Source organism: Pteropus vampyrus, unplaced genomic scaffold (assembly GCF_000151845.1).
Source record: "Pteropus vampyrus isolate Shadow unplaced genomic scaffold, Pvam_2.0 Scaffold50, whole genome shotgun sequence".
In the NCBI taxonomy this organism is placed as follows: domain Eukaryota; kingdom Metazoa; phylum Chordata; class Mammalia; order Chiroptera; family Pteropodidae; genus Pteropus; species Pteropus vampyrus.
Genome location: NW_011888831.1, coordinates 3,085,016 through 3,104,734, shown reverse-complemented (window position 1 = coordinate 3,104,734; position 19,719 = coordinate 3,085,016). Strand labels below are relative to the sequence as shown.

The 19,719-nt window shown below is 35.9% G+C and overlaps 1 protein-coding gene across 2 annotated transcripts; it reads left to right on the top strand.

Moving 5' to 3' along the window:
* Positions 1–1,569: 1,569 nt before the first annotated feature.
* Positions 1,570–18,696, top strand: ASPA (aspartoacylase). 2 transcript variants are annotated; one of them, XM_011359819.1, is made up of 7 exons: positions 1,570–1,690; positions 3,671–3,931; positions 7,455–7,650; positions 9,119–9,212; positions 10,578–10,685; positions 14,615–14,724; positions 18,158–18,696. In XM_011359819.1, exons 2-7 carry the CDS (start codon positions 3,696–3,698, stop codon positions 18,353–18,355), a joined length of 942 nt encoding a protein of 313 aa, XP_011358121.1. In that variant the 5' UTR covers positions 1,570–1,690; positions 3,671–3,695; the 3' UTR covers positions 18,356–18,696. The 2 variants fall into 2 exon arrangements, with proteins under 2 accessions (XP_011358121.1, XP_011358122.1); XM_011359820.2 differs by lacking the exon at positions 1,570–1,690 and having other exon boundaries at positions 3,604–3,931; positions 18,165–18,687.
* Positions 18,697–19,719: the final 1,023 nt, after the last annotated feature.

The following is a 19,719-nucleotide window of genomic DNA, read 5'->3' as shown; positions in this document are numbered from 1 at the left end:
TGATGAAGCAGTGGCAGATCTACTACCAGCCAGTCTCTGCCCCAGCTTTGGCAGAAAAGTTTGTCCAGGGCTGGTCATCCAATCCTCTGCTTACACCCACGGTCATTTTTTAGGTTCCAGACATAAGTCTGTAAAATGTTGGTAACGACCCATATTGTGCCTAAAAGAGAATGATTCAAAGGCCACGAGCCTCAAAACCAGGTCACAGGGAACCTGCTTGGTCAGGCTGAGTTTGTGAGTCAGATGAATTCCAAGGGAATTAGAGCCGCCAGGAGGCTGGTGGGAGAGGTGAGGCCTAAAAGTGTTGAAAGAGAAAATGAACAATGCAGGCACACAGTAAATGCTCAATAAATGTTAGCTCTTATTTGACAACAATTTATTTATTGTTGCTATTTATTGGGTATTTACTATAGGCCAGGGTTAGTAATTCTAGTTCTCTCTGGATTTAAAGACCATGTTTTGTTGTTACCATGCTTTCTGACCATTTGAAGCCTGGGGTAGGTGAAGGGAAGAGGTACAGAGGGCACAGAGATGGAGGAAACGTTGTTAGTAAAGGCCTAGGACTATGAGACTATGAGACAAAATGGTAGTTTCTTCGAAGATTAGGTCAAATAAAGGAAAGTGTTAGGAGATATAATTAGCGGCAGACTGATATAATAGGGGACCTTGAATGCCAAACTTAGGAATAAGTCTGAAGAAATTGGGTCTTCATATTATTTGGAAAAGAAAAGACCTCAAGCAAAATGTCCATAAACACTTGTTGTTTATCATGGTTCCAGAGAGGAGACTTAAAAATTAATAGCAGCTTCAGGGAAGCTGCTTTTGACCTGATGCATAGATACACACGTACACACACAACACAAACACACACACTCCAAAAATAGATTTCTCATTAGAGCGAAAGCTATAAACCTATTATGAACAACATGCTGTGCTACATCTGTAAGGAATATGAGATGAGCAATGTGGAATCTTTGCTAGCAGTTCATAAACTTCTCTTCTACCCCTACATTGTTCTGGTTATCATTTATTTATTTCCACTTAGAAAGTTGGTCAGGATGGTGACAGCAATAGGACCAAGAGGAAGAATAAAATTAAAATAGTGAGAATAGTTTGATTGCATAACTGCTGGACCACTACATTATGTATGAGACACTTTACATGTAATAATGGAGAGAAGACCCTTTTTATCTCCCAATCATACTATTTTGGAAACAATCTCACCCTAAATTTGTCTCCCACAGAATTTCTGGCATTGATCTATTGGACAGCCATGACTATAAAATTTTACTCTTCCTTTGTTTTAAACTACATTATTTCACCAATACATCAGGCACCACCATCCCCACAAAACATTTGTATTGCTGGAAGTTATTAGGCTCATTCTTTTAAGTACTTCAAAACGTTAAATATTAAACCTAGTAGATATTGACAACTAGAAAAGATTCCACTTTGTATACTACTAACTAGTTCTCTGAACTTTCAGAAAATAACTAGACTAATAAAAAAATTTAGTTTTTGTAGGGCTCAAAAATTTAGTGTGCTTTGGGAAATAGGGAGTTAAAAATCTTTCGGAAGTTAACTTGGTATAAGAGTATGAAAAGCCTCTGTTGCTCTAGTTCTAAGGAAATGCTCTCCTTTCTTCTAACAAGGCTTCCACAGAAGACAAACTCTGTACACAATAAGCAAGGTAAGTATGGGAGAGAATTCATTAACTCTCAAGTTACTCATTTTGTAAGCAAGGGAAACTTTACTTAGGAATACTAACTGTGCTTCATAGTGCTGATCTATTAAAATTTCATAAAGCAAGCTTCAAAATACGAGTCATTCATGCCAGCTATGAGTAAATAACTGAAGCAGCATTTCCAGAAAGGCTAGGGCAAAGGACAGAATTAACCAGAAATGAGCAGAAAAAAAACCCATAATCAAATGTTAATAATTTACCGTAGTTACTACTCTTAAAACCAAAGTAACTCAATAATATGACTATGATCTGTTTACATTTGTTTATATTTATGCTTGTTTTCAGTATCTCTACACTGAAGTGTTCAGTGTACGTTGATGTGGGTAGAAAATCAAAGGCTACAGAGGCTTTTTCTTAGATTAGAACAGTCATTTTAATGTGTAAATTTAGATTTTAATCCTTTAAAGGAAGAACACAGGAACTGGCTCATTAAATGTTTTGAAGTATTCACATTTTATATTTCCATCGTGTATTTTGTCTGCATGCTTGTTTGTTTCCTGAGCACACTGTCGTGACTGTTTACGTGAATTCCAGTCGAGTAAAATTAGAACTTTGGAGAAGGCCAAAAATAACAGGGAGCACCCTATTGTTCTGTGAAAAACACTGGACTTAAAACCGGTAACCTGGGTCCCAGGCCTAGATTTCTCCTGGTACTGAGGAACTTTAACCAAGTTAATTAAGCTCTCTTTCCTTTACTCCTGCAATGGGGATGTCAATACCTACTCCATCCTATCTTATAAAGTGGATATATGAATAAATTAAGATAACATATGCAGAAAAACATTATAGATTAAACTACTCTGAATTGTAATAAATTACTTTTGTATCTCCATCAGCAATCTGGCATTACTAGTACATAGTGTTTCCAGTACTTGAACATATTTAACTTGATAGGTGATTGAGCATGAAATAAAATTGGATTTGGTAAACTCATTTCTCCAAAGAAATACAATCATTTCAGTATTCTGGATGGTTTCCCCTAATAAGAACCCCTTTTGAATAACACATTCCAGTGGAGAGTCTCTGCTGCCAATAAATTAGACTTACTGTGTCCACATAAACTCATACAATCTGGTTAGTACATAGAACAACACACCTCAAGACATTTTCAGGCATGACAAAGACTTGAAAATTACTAACAGTTGCTTTTTCTTCAGTATTGAAGCAAAAAAGTAAGAAAAAAAAAATCCTAAGGAATTTGACACAGAATTACCAAAAGTTTCAATGGAAAGAAATTAAAGCATGTTTCAAAGTAGCTTTTAAAGTCCCAGAGATCATTGATTTGGTTCTTATGTCTCTGATCATGAAAAAGCTTCTGAAAGAAAGGATGCTGTTCCAGAGAACGTCTAAGAGGATCTGCCTTTGGCTGTTTATAGAGGTGAGATTCAAATGCCCTCAGATGATGAAAAGTACCTGAACTCATTTCAAAGAAGAAATGTTTTTAAAATGCAAGTGGAAATATAAATATTGAATAATAACATGCTTATTATGGGCCACTTTATTTTTTTTTTTATTTTTGAGGATTAGAAAATATAAACTGTTTTTTAAATTACTACAAGTAGTCATGAAAGCACCATTAGATGACATCTAGCTGAAAAGAAAACAATTTTTATATTAGTATAAGGTGCTAATTTATTATTGCGTTTAGATCTACTAACCATTTGAGGGAGTTAGAAGTTAAAGTAAACAGCTGCAACTCTAGTTGATCTCTGCATGTTTTAATCCAAATATGGTAAAGGGCAGGGCTAAAGAAGGGAGTGCCCCTATAATAAACAGGGCTCAGAACTCTTAACAGAAAATTAAAATATACTCCACTGAAGAGAACTCTGCATTTTGTACTTTGGTTAAAGTTCCATTTAGATATAAATTTCTAAACTTTTCTTAAGAAATTAAGTTTTCTTGGATTGCCTCTCTTCTGAATTGCAGATATCAGATTAAACTACTAGATAAAATGACTTCTTGTCACGTTTTTGAAGATCCTATAAAAAAGGTTGCTATCTTTGGAGGGACTCATGGGAATGAGCTAACAGGAGTATTTCTAGTTAAGCACTGGCTGGAGAATGGTGCTGAGATTCAGAGAACAGGGCTGGAGGTAAAACCATTTATCACCAACCCAAGAGCAGTGAAGAAGTGTACCAGATATATTGACTGTGACCTGAATCGAGTTTTTGACCCTGAAAATCTTAGGTAAGACTACATTTTGTGTTGTGTGCATGCGTGAGTGCATGTGTGCATGTGTGTGTGTCAGAAAAGTGGTATGTGCTGGAGAGAACACATATATGTTTATGTATATGCTATTCATGTCCGTACAGATAGTCGCTATTGTGAATAAGACCACTTTCACTTTTAATCACACTCCATTATGAATTACTCAGTTCTCTAAACTGGGCATTCACATGCTCTTTTGTAAACCTTTTTAAGCATCAGACTGTTCCTAACTGATTTTCTTTTTAAATGTATTCTATACAGACTGAAACAATAAATAACAAAGGTTTTTATTTTAAAATCATATCTTTAAAGAAACATATTTATTTAGGTACAAATTTGTCAGCTTTCTAAGTGATTCGCTGCCGTATTTTTATGCAACTATGTTTATGGTAGTGCATAAAGTTCTAGTTAAGAAAAGTATAATGTTTTGATTAACATTTGTTTAATAAAAGTATGCAATTATGGCACTTTAGGTATGTTATTATCTTTTGTCTCTGTTTACATCATTATAGCTACTACTGTAGGTATATAATTCTCTAAGTATTTTCTTTTTACAACTTCTTGCTTTCATTTATCTAAAAATATTATTAAACACCCGCTCTTCACCAGGCATTGTCCCAGGTACTGTAAGGGTACAAAACTATATACAAAAATGGTTTCTACCCTCAAAGAGTTGGCAGACTACTAACTAAGATATAAGATGGGACAAGAGCAACAAACACAGCACTGCTTTATGTATGCATTTTCTAATAAACACTAATTTAAGTTTAGAGAGTTACTTAAATTTAATCTGACCACAGATCAAAAGATGGTTACTCCTTTTAGTACAAATATGCCTCACATTATGGAATAGATTTTTTTCAAGGGCAGTTATACATTAGTCATACTTTGTGTATCAAATCATATTTTACTAGCATAAATTTTAATTTCAGAAATGCTTTATCTTCATGACTGAGGTTATATCAACACAATTAAAGTTTATCTATTCACCTAAAATAGCTATTAAGTAACTCATATTACAAGTAAGAATTTGTTGAAGAATCTCTTTTCTTTGACCTGTTAACTTCCCAAACAACTCTGAAATAGACTAAGGTGAGTTTTTTTATTATTATTATGACCACTCAGTAGCATACATTTCAGTGAAAGCAGTCTTTTAAATTAAATGCATTTTCTAATTCTTACATATAATACTATTCAGAGCCTAAATGGTTCTCTCTCAAAGTGGTTATGGGAACATACGGAATAGGTATGTCCCTGTCCTCACTGTCCCAATCAGCTCCTTCTCCTGTATTCTCTATCTCAGTGATGTCACCATTAGTTACAAAACCTCTAAAAGAAAATCAACTTAGAACCTTCCTTGTTCCTCACCCCCCATGTCTAGTGGGTCACTACATCTTCCCAATTATTCCCAAGTATTGCATAATTGCAAATCTTTTGCAAATCCAATATTCCTCTTCATTTTCACTACCTTAGTTTATTTCTTCTGTGGACAGTTGGAGTAGCCTCCTGAAGAATCTTTCTGCATCCAGCCTTACTCCAACCCTTCCTGCCATAGATTCTCTGTATGGTAGCAGCCATAGAGATCATCCTAACAGTTATCATGTCTGTCCCCTACTGAAAACTCCACAAAAATCTCCTATCCAGAATAGACAGACTTAAGTAACTTAGTAGAGCTGATGCGCCCCTTAGGATTTTGCCCCTGCCTATTCTTACTATTAGGAAGAAACAGAGTTTACAGTCAACTCCCTATTGGGAATCTTCCTTGGGACCTGGACTCCAGGCATAAGAAATCATAGTATACATTATCTTTCAAGACTTCAGCCTTGCCTCTGAGAAACAGGGTGGCTAATGGTTTATTCACATGAGGGAGAATTAGAAACAAATCAGATGGGGATGGGAGGACCTCATGGAGTTGTTTCATGAAATAACTTTCAAAATGCATATATGTCCATTAGGAGCTATGTCTTGTTGCATATAATAGAAACCTGAAAATAGTGGCTTAAACAAATTAGAATTTCTTTTTCTCAAATAGTAAGTCCAGAAGTACAGTGGCTCAATAATATCATCAATGCCACAGGTTCCTTCTGTATTCCCACTGCACCATCCTTAGCCTGTGGCTTTTGTCCTCACAGTTTTTGCTCCCTAGGCAAAAAATGGCTGCTCCACCTTTTTGATTGCATTCCAGAAAGAAATTACTCAGGCATAAACTGTAGGTTTCTTGAAGATGCTAGCAAAACTAGTCAGAAAATAGAAATGCATAGATGGAATTATAGAGAAATGGTTGAATGGTTTAATGAGGAAAAATAAATGTAAATCATCATGTATACTAAGAAAAAATGTATCCTAACCATTGCTGGAGGGGAGAAGGAGACAGAGACTCACTTGAGAATTCAATAAGAACGATTAACCCTTATCCCAACAAAAAATATATATGCATAAACCTGCAAAATTTTTCATTTTTTCAAAGTTTACAGACTTGTCTATAAAGCTTATCCCTGGACCACTAGTAGTTTCTGGACCTCAATTAAGAATCACTAATTAGATAATGTGAACATTATCTAATTTTGACTATTTTGTGCACTAGAATTAGCTAGAGTGCCAAAAAATGTTGCATTTGATTGTCTAGCCCCATAATAGTCCAGTGCACATAACTACTAAGAAACTGTTGATTAAATTAATAGATACATTTTGTTCATAGTTAAATGGTAAATTCTGTTTGAAATGTCCTTCCTAAAATTAGCAATCACAAAATAGTCGTGGGGGGTATAAAGTACAGCATAGGGAATATAGTCAATAATTTTGTAATACCTATGTATAATGCCAAGTAGGTACTAGACTAATCGGGGGATCACTTCATAAATTATATAAATGTCTAACTGCTATGCTAGCAGTATACCTGAAACTAATATAAAATAATATTGAATGTCAACTGTAGTTGAAAAAAATTTTTTGAAGGAGGGGAGAAGGTGAAGGAGAATAAGAGGTTAAAGTTTCCAGTTATGAAATAAATAAGTCATGGGGATATAATGTACAGCATAGGAATATAGTCAATACTACTGTAATAACTATGTGGTGTCATGTCATTACTAGACTTATCATGATGATCACTTCTTTAGGTATATAAATGTTGAATAACTATGGGGTACTCCTGAAACTAATGGAATATTGTATGTTAGCATATTTTAATTTAAAAAAAATTTTAAAGGAAAAATGAAACATTCAAAAGTAGCTTTAAAAAAAAAGGAAAAAGAAATGTCCTTCCTTTGTCCAGCTACAGAAATGAACTATTATTTGCAAGCATACCAATGCAACATTGCATAGGTCAAATGGAAGGGGAAATGTAATTTTTTATTTGTAAAGCTTTCAAATACATTTCCACTTCCCTCGCAGGCTTTTCATATTAAAAGTTGGCAATTGGTTCCTTATACTCTGTGTTCTTATTGTATATTAATGTTATCTTAGCCACAGATGTTGTTAATCTTTTTCTTTATGCTAATAACAGCAAAAAAGTGTCAGAGGATTTGCCATATGAAGTAAGAAGGGCTCAAGAAATAAATCATTTATTTGGTCCAAAAGATAGCGAAGATTCCTATGACATTATTTTTGACCTTCACAACACTACTTCTAACATGGGATGCTCTCTTATTCTTGAAGATTCCAGGAATGACTTTTTAATTCAGATGTTTCACTATATTAAGGTAATGTCAGTGTTATTAATTTATACGTTAGCGTAAGACGTGTACTATTAAGTCAATTATAGAGGGAAAACAACCAGAAAAAGGTCAGGAGGGAGGGTCCAAGAGAGATGGGGGAGTGGGAGGAGCACCAGAATAGAGGTAGTGGTAACAGGGAGGAGAATAAAAGAGAAGAAATGAGGAAAATAATAAATACAGTGAATAAGATAATAAAACATCTCTAGATTCTTGTGTCTATAACATAAATTTTTTATCCAGACAGCTGCCAAATCGTAGGCTATTCAGTAAAAGTAATACTAAAATTTAAAATGTTGTAGTTAAAGTAACTCAATTATAGTTTTAGGAAGCTCAAGAAATAGTCATTTAATGTTGACTAAAGACCAATTATAGAAAAGTTGGCTCTTTTCAGGCCTGCCCTTCTCTCCATTTGATTCAGATACTCTAATACACATCAGTGAAGGATATACTAAAATGATATAGCTAATCATTTTAAGCTTTAGAAATCTATAAGATGAAAAATTCAGCAATCAGTGCCTATAGCTAGAGAAAAATTGCTAGAAAATAACAACCAAGCAAAAATACAAATAATGATCTGTACACTTATTTCTGTATAATGGATATCTTTCTTTCCAAAGAGCTAGTATGATTTATTGGAAAGAGTTTGACCCATATACCCAGGATAACCTGGATTTGAATCCAGACTTTCTCATTCACCTTGTTCAAGATACTCAACTTTCCAAAATTTGCTTTCCTCTTTTAATAAAATTGGCTTAATACCACCATGTACCCCTACGGCTATTAAAGGCCTTAAATTAGTTAAAATATTTAAAGCATTTAGCCTAACACCTAGCAGATAGTAAAGATTAACTATTATTTTTGTTTCTTTTGAGTTTTTGACAATAACTAGATAGCAGTTCTGGTAGGAGATCGTAATGTAGCTATTCTTTGTTGCTCATTGAAGGAGAGAGCTAAATGCTTAGGTTGCAAGGCATGAAAGCAGCATGACCAACATTGTTATCAAAAATAAGAGGCCTGTCTTGAATTCTCATTCAGATAAGTGGAGGTAGGAGCAGTTACCCTGTATATGCAGAGACAGGGACCACAGAGATAGAAACAAGATTCTTTAAGAGATCAGTACTAAGCTAAATAATAAGTGTAACCAGTGATGAAAACAAAAACAACCAAATCCATTCAGAAGGAAATTTTATTTCATATTTTTTGATCATGGTTCTAGAAAATTAATGTACATTTTACCCAGAAAGTTATGTATAATTCAATTTTATATGTTTTCTATTTTTATGTTTTCAAAGCGATAATAACAACATTGGATTTTAGAGTGTGTTTCGTAAAGCTGTCATAATTTTAGTTGATCTAGTAAAACATATTTAAGGCATTATTGACTCTCTGACAGCAAAAAGAACAAGGCATATGGTCTTGACATAATAAGAAGGATGTTTTCAATTCTTTTCAGACTTCTTTGGCTCCATTACCCTGCTATGTTTATCTTACTGAGCATCCTTTCCTCAAATATGCAACCACTCGTTCTATAGCCAGATATCCTGTTGGTAAGTTATACTTCCCATTGTCACAACCTAACAAAATATGTCCTAGATAAAACTCTGAGAAATTATTTTTAAAGAATATTTATACGTACCTTTCTTATCATTATGTCTTATAATTGTTAAGTAATAAGCAAACTAATTCCAGGCAGGCTCAAAATATACCAAATTTCCTCAGCTTTCTTCATTCCAGGAAAGAAACAATGAGCTGAGGAAACTTGAATCTTTTGCAGTGCACAATAAACATGCCTGACTTTTGCTCCAAGGAAGACATCATCCCTATCTTTCAATAGTGTTCGCTATATAAACATTCTTCAAAAATAATTTGGAACCAACGCAGTCAGTGTCTTGCTGGCAAGATGTGCAGAAACACAAAAGACCCATGGAAAATCTTTTCCCAACATCTCGCTTAGCACTTTCTCTGCAGTAGTCTCCCATAAACTGTTCGTTATCAGTTCACTTGTTTGCCCTATCAGTTACTGGGCTGTGAACTCATCTTTACCCTCTGGTAACTTCCAATATGCAAGCTTGCACTCTTACACACCCTCTGAGACAGATAGTCTCACTTTTCTGTAATCCATTCTCATTCATGAGTGACCTTTTGCATAATTATTTACAGACTACACTATAATCATTGAAGTTGCTGTCACAACTTAAAGTCTTTTTGTTAGATCTCAGATGGTTCACTAAGAGCAATTTAACTTAAAAACAAGTTGTCAAACAATATAAGCAAATTTAAAGTTATCTTTGTTATTCAATTACTGATACTTAAGTACATAATCAAAGGATCAGTTGGAGCAAGCTAAATATCCAAGTTCAGGTAATTATTTGAAACACCCCAAATGCTTACCAATAAGGAATAATGATCCTCTTTCTCTGTGACACCAAATAAAGCGTAAGAAACCTTGAAAGAGCAATCTTGGTTTATGATGTTTGTGGGGCAATGCTGCTCTCAGCTAGAATAAATATCTACTGATATGTTTGGCAGCTTTTTATTTTGCAGTATATATTTGTCTACCTGTTTTACTATATTATGAGTTAAAATTTTTCAACAATGTTGCAGGAAATTTAAAGGGAAAAAAGACCCCAAGATCTTGCAACTCTAACACAACTCTTTCATTTTTTCCATGTTCTCTCTCAGTCTTTATTCATTATGCATATAACTTATACACTTAAACGTTTTGCTTTTTGGAAGGAAATTAACATTATGTCTCAAATACTTTCCATGGTGCAAATGCTCTAATCTTTCACCAATTTTTAATGATGAGATTCTAGGTCTTGATATATTAAAATGTTCAATTTTATAATATATTCTGATACTTACATATTAGATATGTAAGAGATATATGACTATCTCTTGTTCTGTATTAGGTATAGAAGTTGGTCCCCAGCCTCAAGGGGTTCTGAGAGCTGATATTTTGGATCAAATGAGAAAAATGATTAAACATGCTCTTGATTTTATACATAATTTCAATGAAGGTAAGTAGTGTGTGTGTGTGTGCATGTGCGTGCATGTGTGTGTGTGTGTGTTTGATATATCAGAAAAGGCAGATGAGAGCACACATAGTGATTTAACCATGAAATGTTGAAATAGCAATTGTAACCTAGGTCAAATTTGTCATGCTCATGATATTAAGTGCTTTTTAAAAATTTCATTCATTTCACCTCAATGACCAGAATAGACACATTCAAGAAAAGCAGTTACAGTTAAACTCCCAAAATAAAGTCCTTATTTTCCTATTAAACATCATTTTAAAAAAACAAAGAAATAATGAGAAATACAAATGTCCAACAAACATATGAAAAGATGTCCAATAATGCTAGTAATCAGAGAAATGCAAATTAAAATAAGAAACCATTTTCTTCTATTAAGAGTAGGAAAATATTAAAATTTGATAATACTAAGTGTTGATAAGAATGTAGAAAAAGGGGATAGTAAAGACACACTGGGATACTGGGAATAATTTTACAGTATCCTCTTTCGAAAATGCACAAATCCTATGACCCAGCAATTCCAGATCTCAAAGAAATACAAGCACATGCACACCCAGTGTGTCATATACAAGGCTGGTTATCACAGCATTGGTTGTGACAACAAAAAACAGAAACACCCTGAATATCCATCAGTTGGTCAACAGTTAACCTAACATAGAAACGTCTTCAAAATACATTGCTGACTAAAGAAAGCAAGTTGCAGACCAAAACATGCAATATACCAATTTTCCTCAAAAGAATAATAATAATAGCAATAATAATAATAAACATGTGCTAGAATACATATACATATATGTGTTAATGTACAAGAAAAGTTCTAGAAAAAAACACACCAAACCAATAACAGCGATTACTGAGGAGGGGAGGGAAAACCAGGTTAATTTTGTTTTGTTTTCAAAAAGAATGATGTATTATTCGTGTAATTAAGAAATAATTTAATGTGGTAGGTATATGAAATTCTATGTGCTAACTCATTTAGTTAATCTAAAACTGCAGCAAAAAAAAATAAAGTCTATAAATTATAAAAAATAAGTTTACTTTAATTTTTTTAATTATAATTAAAAAATTTTTAAAAGGCACCCTATGTAAATAATTATTGCAACAGCTTGAATTCAAATTGTCATTACTAGTGACAAAGCTGGTGGATAGTTCAGTGTCCATGGGGGGTATAATTCCTTAACCTCAGATTGTGTACTTACTGCTATCCTAGAAATTTTTTCTCTGCTTTGGAATCTTTTGATTCCAAAGTCACAAAGACTGAAAATCAACTTTTAACCACCTGTATCTCAGGACAGTTTCTATACTGTCTAATGGGTCTGGTATTGGGAAGGTCACCACTTATCCACAAGAAACCCTTCGAATAGTAAGTGTGGGACTACAATAAGGAGTGATGCACCCAAGCAGAAGGCCACAAACCTGAGTGGGAAAACATGGTTTCCAAAACATAGTCCATGGATTCCTTTCACAGGCATGGGGAATCTAGTAGCTGTCCTAGTAGCTCCAGGAGAGCCACCCACTTCCTCTGCTTTAACCAGAGCATTTTTTCTGTTTCATTGCTCTTCCATGTAACATTTAAGCAAAGGATTCTGTAATTCAAAAATTTTAAACCACTATTAATTAAGACTATCCAGCTTAGTGGATTTTTAACTAACATAGAAAGAACATCATTATCCAAAGAATGCTGATTATAACCACCTAAAGTCTCTAGAAATGTGTAGAAGAGCTCCATCTTTGACTCTATGCTATTCAAAATTATTAATAATGACTTGGATAAGGACAAAAGCGACATGCTTTTATGTAAGTGATAGGTGGTAGGAAGCCTGCAGGAAAATATCCAGTTCAGAAGGTGGATCCAAAAAGTCCTGATAGTCTTTAATAATTGCCTAAACCAAATGTTTTAGGTTAACTACATCAGGAACAAAGTTATGCTTTTACATTTAAAAATTCCAGAACAAGGGAGGCAATGGTCTCTTTTCTGCCTTGGATAAACAATTCTGTGAATAAATTCTGAGTCTATATTTTAGGAGGAACATCTGTAAAGTAGAGGTTAGCCAAGGTGAGAGTTAAGAATGTTGAAGAGTTTGAAAACCATAATAAGAACAATCTTTAAGATGCACACAGAACTTCAGTTTAAAAGTACCTTCATATATAGCCTCACGGATGTGACCACATATGAGCAGTGATTGGTAGAACTAAGAATACTTAAACTGACAAAAAAAGAAGGCTAAGGGCAATTTTATTTTAGAGTTTCAGAAGTATTATATTAGAAAGCAATTAGACATGTTTTCTGTGAACCAGTGGGATAAAGTTACCTAGAGGCAAATTCCCAGTTAACAAAGCTGATCAATAACGTAATGGACCACACTGTGTGACTATTCAAGCAGGAGTAAGATGACCATTTGGCCAGAAAGATATGGAGAATACCCAGGTATCAAGGAAATTAGGCATCCGTCTAATTCTGAGATTCTAAGCAAAAACATACTCTTCTGTTTTCTATTACTTTTTCCTTTCTTCCCAATGGAACTTCTGGTTTAAAGAGATAATACCTGATAAGTTTTCATCTTTACCTTGGAAGGTGTGATAGGTTGTAAAAATGCCACAAATTCTTCCCTTCCCTACATTCCTTTCCTTGCAATGTGATGTTTTAGATCCTTCTTTCATGAGATGGAGTCTATTTCCCTGTCCCCTGAGTCTGGCTTGGCCACGTGACTTGTTTTGTGCCATAGAAGAAGCTTAAAAAGGACTTGTACAATGGGTCTCTCTCGCTTGCTGCCCTTGGGAACCTTATAGTGTCATTATGTGAATCAGTCTACCCTATCCTGCTGAATAATGGGAAGCTATGAGGTGGAGAACACAGACATCCTAGCCAATAGCCCTGCAGCTCCAGCTGACAGCCTGTCAAATGCCAGACATGAGAGTAAGGCCATCTTAGATCATCCAGCTTCCAGCTAATCTGCCAGCTACCACAAGTGCATGAACAAGCTGATCAGAAATCAGCCAACCCAGCCTAAACCAGAGGAACTGCCCAACCAACCCACAGAATCATGAACTAAATTAAAGGGCCGTTGTTCTACACCACTAAGTGTGGGGTAGTGTGTTATGCAGCATAAGCTAGCTGATACAGAAGTAATCACAGGATCTTCACATTCCAACCCAGGCTGCACTTTCTACTCATAGGGTGAAGGAAAGTTTTCCTTTGAGTTGCAACTATAGCACACCGTGGGCCATGTACTGGAAGAAAGTTCATTCTTTTTGCTCAGAGATTGCCTGGTATACATGTAAACTACTTTTTTTCCAAGTTTCTGCTCATTGGGTTTTTCAATGTTGCTGCATCTTTGGAAGTTAGACTCCACTGTTGGCAGACTGCCTGCATCCCAAGATCTCACAGCTCAGGAGCTGTCCAAGTGTTTAATATACTTAGTTAAGAGAAGGATGCTGATGTCACCTAACCTGCTGGAAGTATTCTTGAGGATATGCCATCATAGAATCAGAGCTAGAAGGGTCTCCAAGGTTCAAAACCTTTGTTTGACAGGTAAAGAAAGTGAACCTCAGGAAGGTAAGGCTCTTGCTCAAGATTACACAGCTAGGAGATTAGAGCCCAGGTGTCCTGATTCCCGGTCCTAACCTCTTTTTCTTCCACACTGGCTTTTAAAGTTCTGTTTTCTTCTTCTGTCCATCAGTGTACTTGCAGACAGTGTGTTGATAGGAATAATTTGAGAACATCTTTTAGTGCTGTTTATGAATATCCTTAACTGAAATAGTGCATTCTCCCTGTGAAGTTCTGTCTTCTTTTTTCTCAATCACAATTGACATTCAATATGTAACTGTCTGTCTTCAGTTTTTTGTTGTTCTTCCCTTAAAGTATAAAATTCCTTTTTTTCACTTGCCATTTATACATATTGTTTTTGCCATAGGAAAAGAATTTCCTCCTTGTGCTATTGAAGTCTATAAAATAATGGAAAAAGTCGATTATCCCCGGAATGAAAGCGGAGAAATTGTTGCTATTATCCACCCTAAACTGCAGGTAACATTTGCTGTTTCTTTAAAATATTCAAAATAATGAGGCCCACATTTAAGCAGAGTTTCACAGAGTTTCACAGTTCCTAAAGCATTTTACATACATTAGCTCATTTGCTGTATTCTCAAACACACTGCAGTGTAGGTAAGGCATGCAGACCTTTACTCAATAAATATTTATTGAGCTTATCCTGTGCTGACTCTGGGGATATATCATTGAACATGGTCTTGTGGAATTCATAGTCTAGATATACTAAAGTCTAACATATGGTTTCAAAATGAAGATAACCAAATGTTAAAACAGAATAAGGAGGCAGGGAGGGGTGGTTAGACAAGGCCTCCCAGAGAAGGGGAAATTCCTGCCCAAGTGCAATGGATAGGAATTATTATATTTATTTTAACATAACGAAACAGAGGCTCAGAAGTTAAATCCTTCTCATAGCCATATATCTATCAATGGCAGACCCAGAGCTAATGTTCTTTGCAGTTGACCACATTGCTGCCTCCTCCCTGTGATCACCACTGAATAAATTAGAGCAAAATAATCAAAACCTCTTTCTCTGAAATGTTTTCTGCCACCATTCCCTGATTCTCCTGACAACCCTGACATCTGCTCCTTGTCTTGTTTGGACAAGGAAGAAAAGGCTCTTGGGAGAGTGTAGGAGGTTTGAATCTGGAAAAAGCAAAGGTAAGAGCAGGAAGAGCAAAGGTTCCAAAAAGCTGAAATATCTGTTCCCATTGCGAGTATCCCACATACCCTCAGACCTCAGAGATAGAAGAGACCCCGTGAATCATCTAGTTTGGGGCTACAGATGGCCTAGAGAGCCTTTTTAAAAATAACAATGCCAGGACCCACTCTGAGACAATCTGATCTTTTTGCCTGAGTAATCAGGGTGGAAAGCTCTATTCAAACTCCTATTTAAAGACCCTAATACCAGTCATCCAGACTTACAACTTAATAAAGCAGCCTGCCCCAAAATACAGATTAGTGGAGCAAATCCTGCTTTGTGCCTTAGTGGGATCCAGGTGAAAAACCTAAAGAAGGGACTTTAGGCAATGTTTGAAAGGAAAGAAAAATAAAGATTGGGGGAGAGAAAGGAGAAAAGCACTACAAAAGTAACAAAAAGGTAACAAAAGTAACAAGTACAAGAAACAGAGGCCAGGATGACAATGTGGTAACCAGCTACAACACAGGATTTTTTAGTTTTATATTCCTCAAGGATCCTTGAGGAGAACAAAACTCATCCTGGGGAGGCAGAGAGGTGAAGTTAATAAGATCAGTAACAAACAGGGTTAGTGGTAGGTCTTAAAAAACAGGAAGGATAGTTTTGATAGACATTGAAGAAGGGCTCAGTATTTTACAGGAGAAATTGATTGGTTAATTGTTTTCATAAATATATTTAAATGTCTCCTAAGCCTGTTCTGGGACCTGAGATTCAAGATAGCCAAGGTCCCTCAGGGAGCTTCCACACTAATAGGAGAACGAGCATGAATATATACACCAGATCATTTCAAATTGTAGAAAGTGCTATAAAAGAAATAAACAGAACAATAGAGTAGAGATTAACACTGGGTTCCTATTCAGTGGAGTCATCAGAGAAAGCCAAATCTGAGACAAAGGCACTGAAGCTAGAACCTAGAAGATGAGAAGTCAGCCACTTGGAAAATCGGTGCAAAGGCCTTGAGGCTGGAATGAATTTGGAGTGTTTGAGGATCATCAAGAAGACCGGTGTTAATGAAGACTAAGGACTAAACAGAGAGGACAGGAGACCCTGGAACCAGAGACACAGGCAGGGACCTACCTGGCTGGGAGTCCAGATTTTGCTCTAAGCATAATGGTTCTTAATCAGGGATGTTCACTGGAATTATCTAGGGATATCCCCCCAAATGCCTGGAGCCTATCACAAAAGCACTTAAAGCAGTCTTCTCAAACTCAAGCCACAGGAGAATCATTCGATGAGCTTTTTTTAAAATCCTGATTCCCAGGTTCCATCCACAGAGAATCTGATTTAATTCATAAAGGTGGAGACAGAAATCAATTAGGGTCACCAGGTGGTTTTCCTGTGGCTCAGGTTTGGGTAGTACTGCACTACATCAGAATCTCTGCAGGTGGGGCTAGCCCCTTCAGTCATTCTGGGGTGCATCTCTGAAAACCCCTGGTTCAGAGCAGTAGTTCTCAGCGACGACGCTGTCCTATAGAATCACTTGGGGCTTAAAAAAATAAAAACAGTGAACTATAAATGAGCAGCATGAGGGAATTGGGGGATGTTTGTGATAGAATTATGTGTCTTGATTACACAGTTATGCGATGATATGATTCTATGCTGCGCATTTGTCAAAACTCATAGAATACAACAAAATGAATGACTTTTTTGTACGTAAATTTTTAAAATGATGCCCAAGCCCCACTCTTGAGACTCTGATTTGATGTATCGGAGATGGGGCTAGTCCCTCTACTCCTCTATCTTTTGTAAACATCCCAGGTGATTATGATGTGCAGCCAAGGCTGAGAAAACTGTTGTAATGCAGCGCTTCTCACACTTTAATGTTGTGCATGTTAATCTCTGGGGATTTGCTAATCTCTGGAAAATCTTGACTTAGTAGGTCTGCAGAGGGAAATGAAACTCTGCTTTTCTAACAGATTCCCAGTGCTGTGCTGCTGCTGCTGCTGCTGCTGCTGGGAAATGTTAGAAATGCAAACTCTCAGGCCTCCCCCCACCCCAGACCTACAGAATCAGAATCTGCCTTTCAACAAAATCCCTACATGATTTTCGATCACATCAAAGTTTGGAAAGAGCTGCTCTAGGTTTCCTGTGGGATGACAATATTGGTGTTTGAGGGGTCAAAGTTCTAAATTCCTGGTGTGGACCTTTCAGATAACTTAGTTATTATCATAATGTGGGAACACATATGAAATACATCCACCTTCTCTTAGACTCTTCCCAGCCCACATCACCTCTCTCACCAATCTCCATCAGAATAGATCTCCTTGCATGCACAATGTTACTCATTTTTATATCCTCGACAGTACAATGTCTTGCACACAGAAGATTCGTAATGGATAGATCCTAAATTTTGCTGAACAGAATTTAACTTCAGCTAGCAAGAGAGAGAATGTACACCGAGGGAGACACACATTTTATTTTGCCTTTTAATATTACAAATGTCTTTGGCAACATTCTAGGCAAACTCGGTATTAAAGCAAACTCTAATTATGTGTCAGTTATAAAAATTAAAAGGAGAACTCTTAAAACTGCTGCCAAAATTAACTATTCAATCTCAATTTAGTCAGATCACTCACATGCCTCTTAATGTACCTGTCAAGCATCTCTTTTAAAAGAATCCAATGCTATGAGTTGTTAGTTGTCTAAAGCCTGACATAAAATTTTAAAAGTAGGATAAAAACCAAATGTAATTGTATTTCAATTGTTTTCTGAGAGGATCAAGACTGGAAACCATTGCAACCTGGGGATCCTGTGTTTTTAACTCTTGATGGAAAGACTATTCCATTGGGCGGAGATTGTACTGTGTACCCGGTGTTTGTAAACGAGGCTGCATATTATGAAAAGAAAGAAGCTTTTGCAAAGACAACTAAAGTAACAATCAATGCAAAAAGTATTCGCTCCTCTTTACATTAGAAATCACTTCTAGTTCACTTGTTATACAATATCTTAAAAACTCTACTAGTTTGTAAGCCCCAAAGGGAAAGAGTATGCCTTATTCAATGTGCCTTATTCATATTCATAGTACCTAGTCTGGTGCCTTGCACATAATGGGCATTCAGGCAAATTTCTTGAATGAATTAATAGATTAATGAGTATCTTTTAAAGGTATCCTAATTGTGTGTATAGCTTATTCAAAGAAGTGCATTTCTTATTTCTGTATAGTTTTTTATACATTATACTTGGATATTTTAACATTCTTAATAGCCTTTAAATTCAAATTTTAAAATTGAAATAGATATTATATACAAAAAGTTGTTGATTTGAGCATAGAATTAAATGTAAGTTTTCAAGTAATGTAAGTGCTATAAAAACCAATGGTGCCAACTTGCTATTTTTAAATTTTTCATATTTGAATGAATAATAATGTATTAAGTAACCAGCCTATAAACTTTAGCAACAATCGTGATATCTGTAGGAGATTTTTATATGCTCTTTTTGAAGGTGAAATGTGAACAAGAAATGAGGGTTGATTGTAAAGGTGACATTATGAATAAATCAAAAACTCTGCATGGTCCTTTTCCACAGACAGGCAGTAACCCGCACAAAGCCACACAGCATCGCTGCTCTGACATGTCCACTTGTTCTGCGCTGACCTCAGGGAGCTGAGAGCCTCTTTCTGATGCCTCACATGCCCCTTGAGAAGCTAACATTCCTCCCCAACTTGGAAAAGTTGGAAGAGGTATATTCCCCACAGTTGTCACTTCTCCTTTTGAAAGAACACACTTACCCTCATTCTCAACCAGAATGTAAGGATGTCTTTGGGCTCCTGCAGCACAGGTGGGAAAGACAGAAATGGCAGAGAGCAGTGGATACTAGTGGAAATGTGACCCAGACCTATGGTTCTGGCTCACAATGCATTCTTTCAAGAAATTGTCCATGTCCTAAATGCCCAAATTCCTCACCTCCCATGATTCCTCTCCTCTAAGGTCTTGCCTAAAATGCTGCCTCCCTCCCTCTCCAGTCCCTACAGGAGCCTCCCCTTTCTTCTCCCCTTAGCTCACTGCAGTCAAGTAAAGAACATTTTTATCCCATGATTTGGACCAGGAGGAACCCATGTTTATGGTTTCAAATGTCTTTACCAAAATCATATCAACATTATCTGGAACATATACCTAAACAGTTCAGTTTTTTCAGAGAAGACTCCATTAAGCCATTTTCATCCTATATTCAGTGTTCTATAGAGCACAATTAAATTGTTTCTAATTTTTTCAGAACTTAGTTTTGGACTTTAACAAAATTATTTTCATGGGAATTAACTCTCTTCCTTCTGAATTCTG

Coding starts and splice junctions, on each gene's coding strand:
- ASPA (XM_011359819.1), top strand. CDS start 3,696: ATGACTTCTTGTCACGTTTTTGAAGATCCTATAAAAAAGGTTGCTATC. Junction 7,651..9,118: donor AGATGTTTCACTATATTAAG/GTAATGTCAGTG, acceptor AATTCTTTTCAG/ACTTCTTTGGCTCCATTACC. Junction 9,213..10,577: donor TATAGCCAGATATCCTGTTG/GTAAGTTATACT, acceptor GTTCTGTATTAG/GTATAGAAGTTGGTCCCCAG.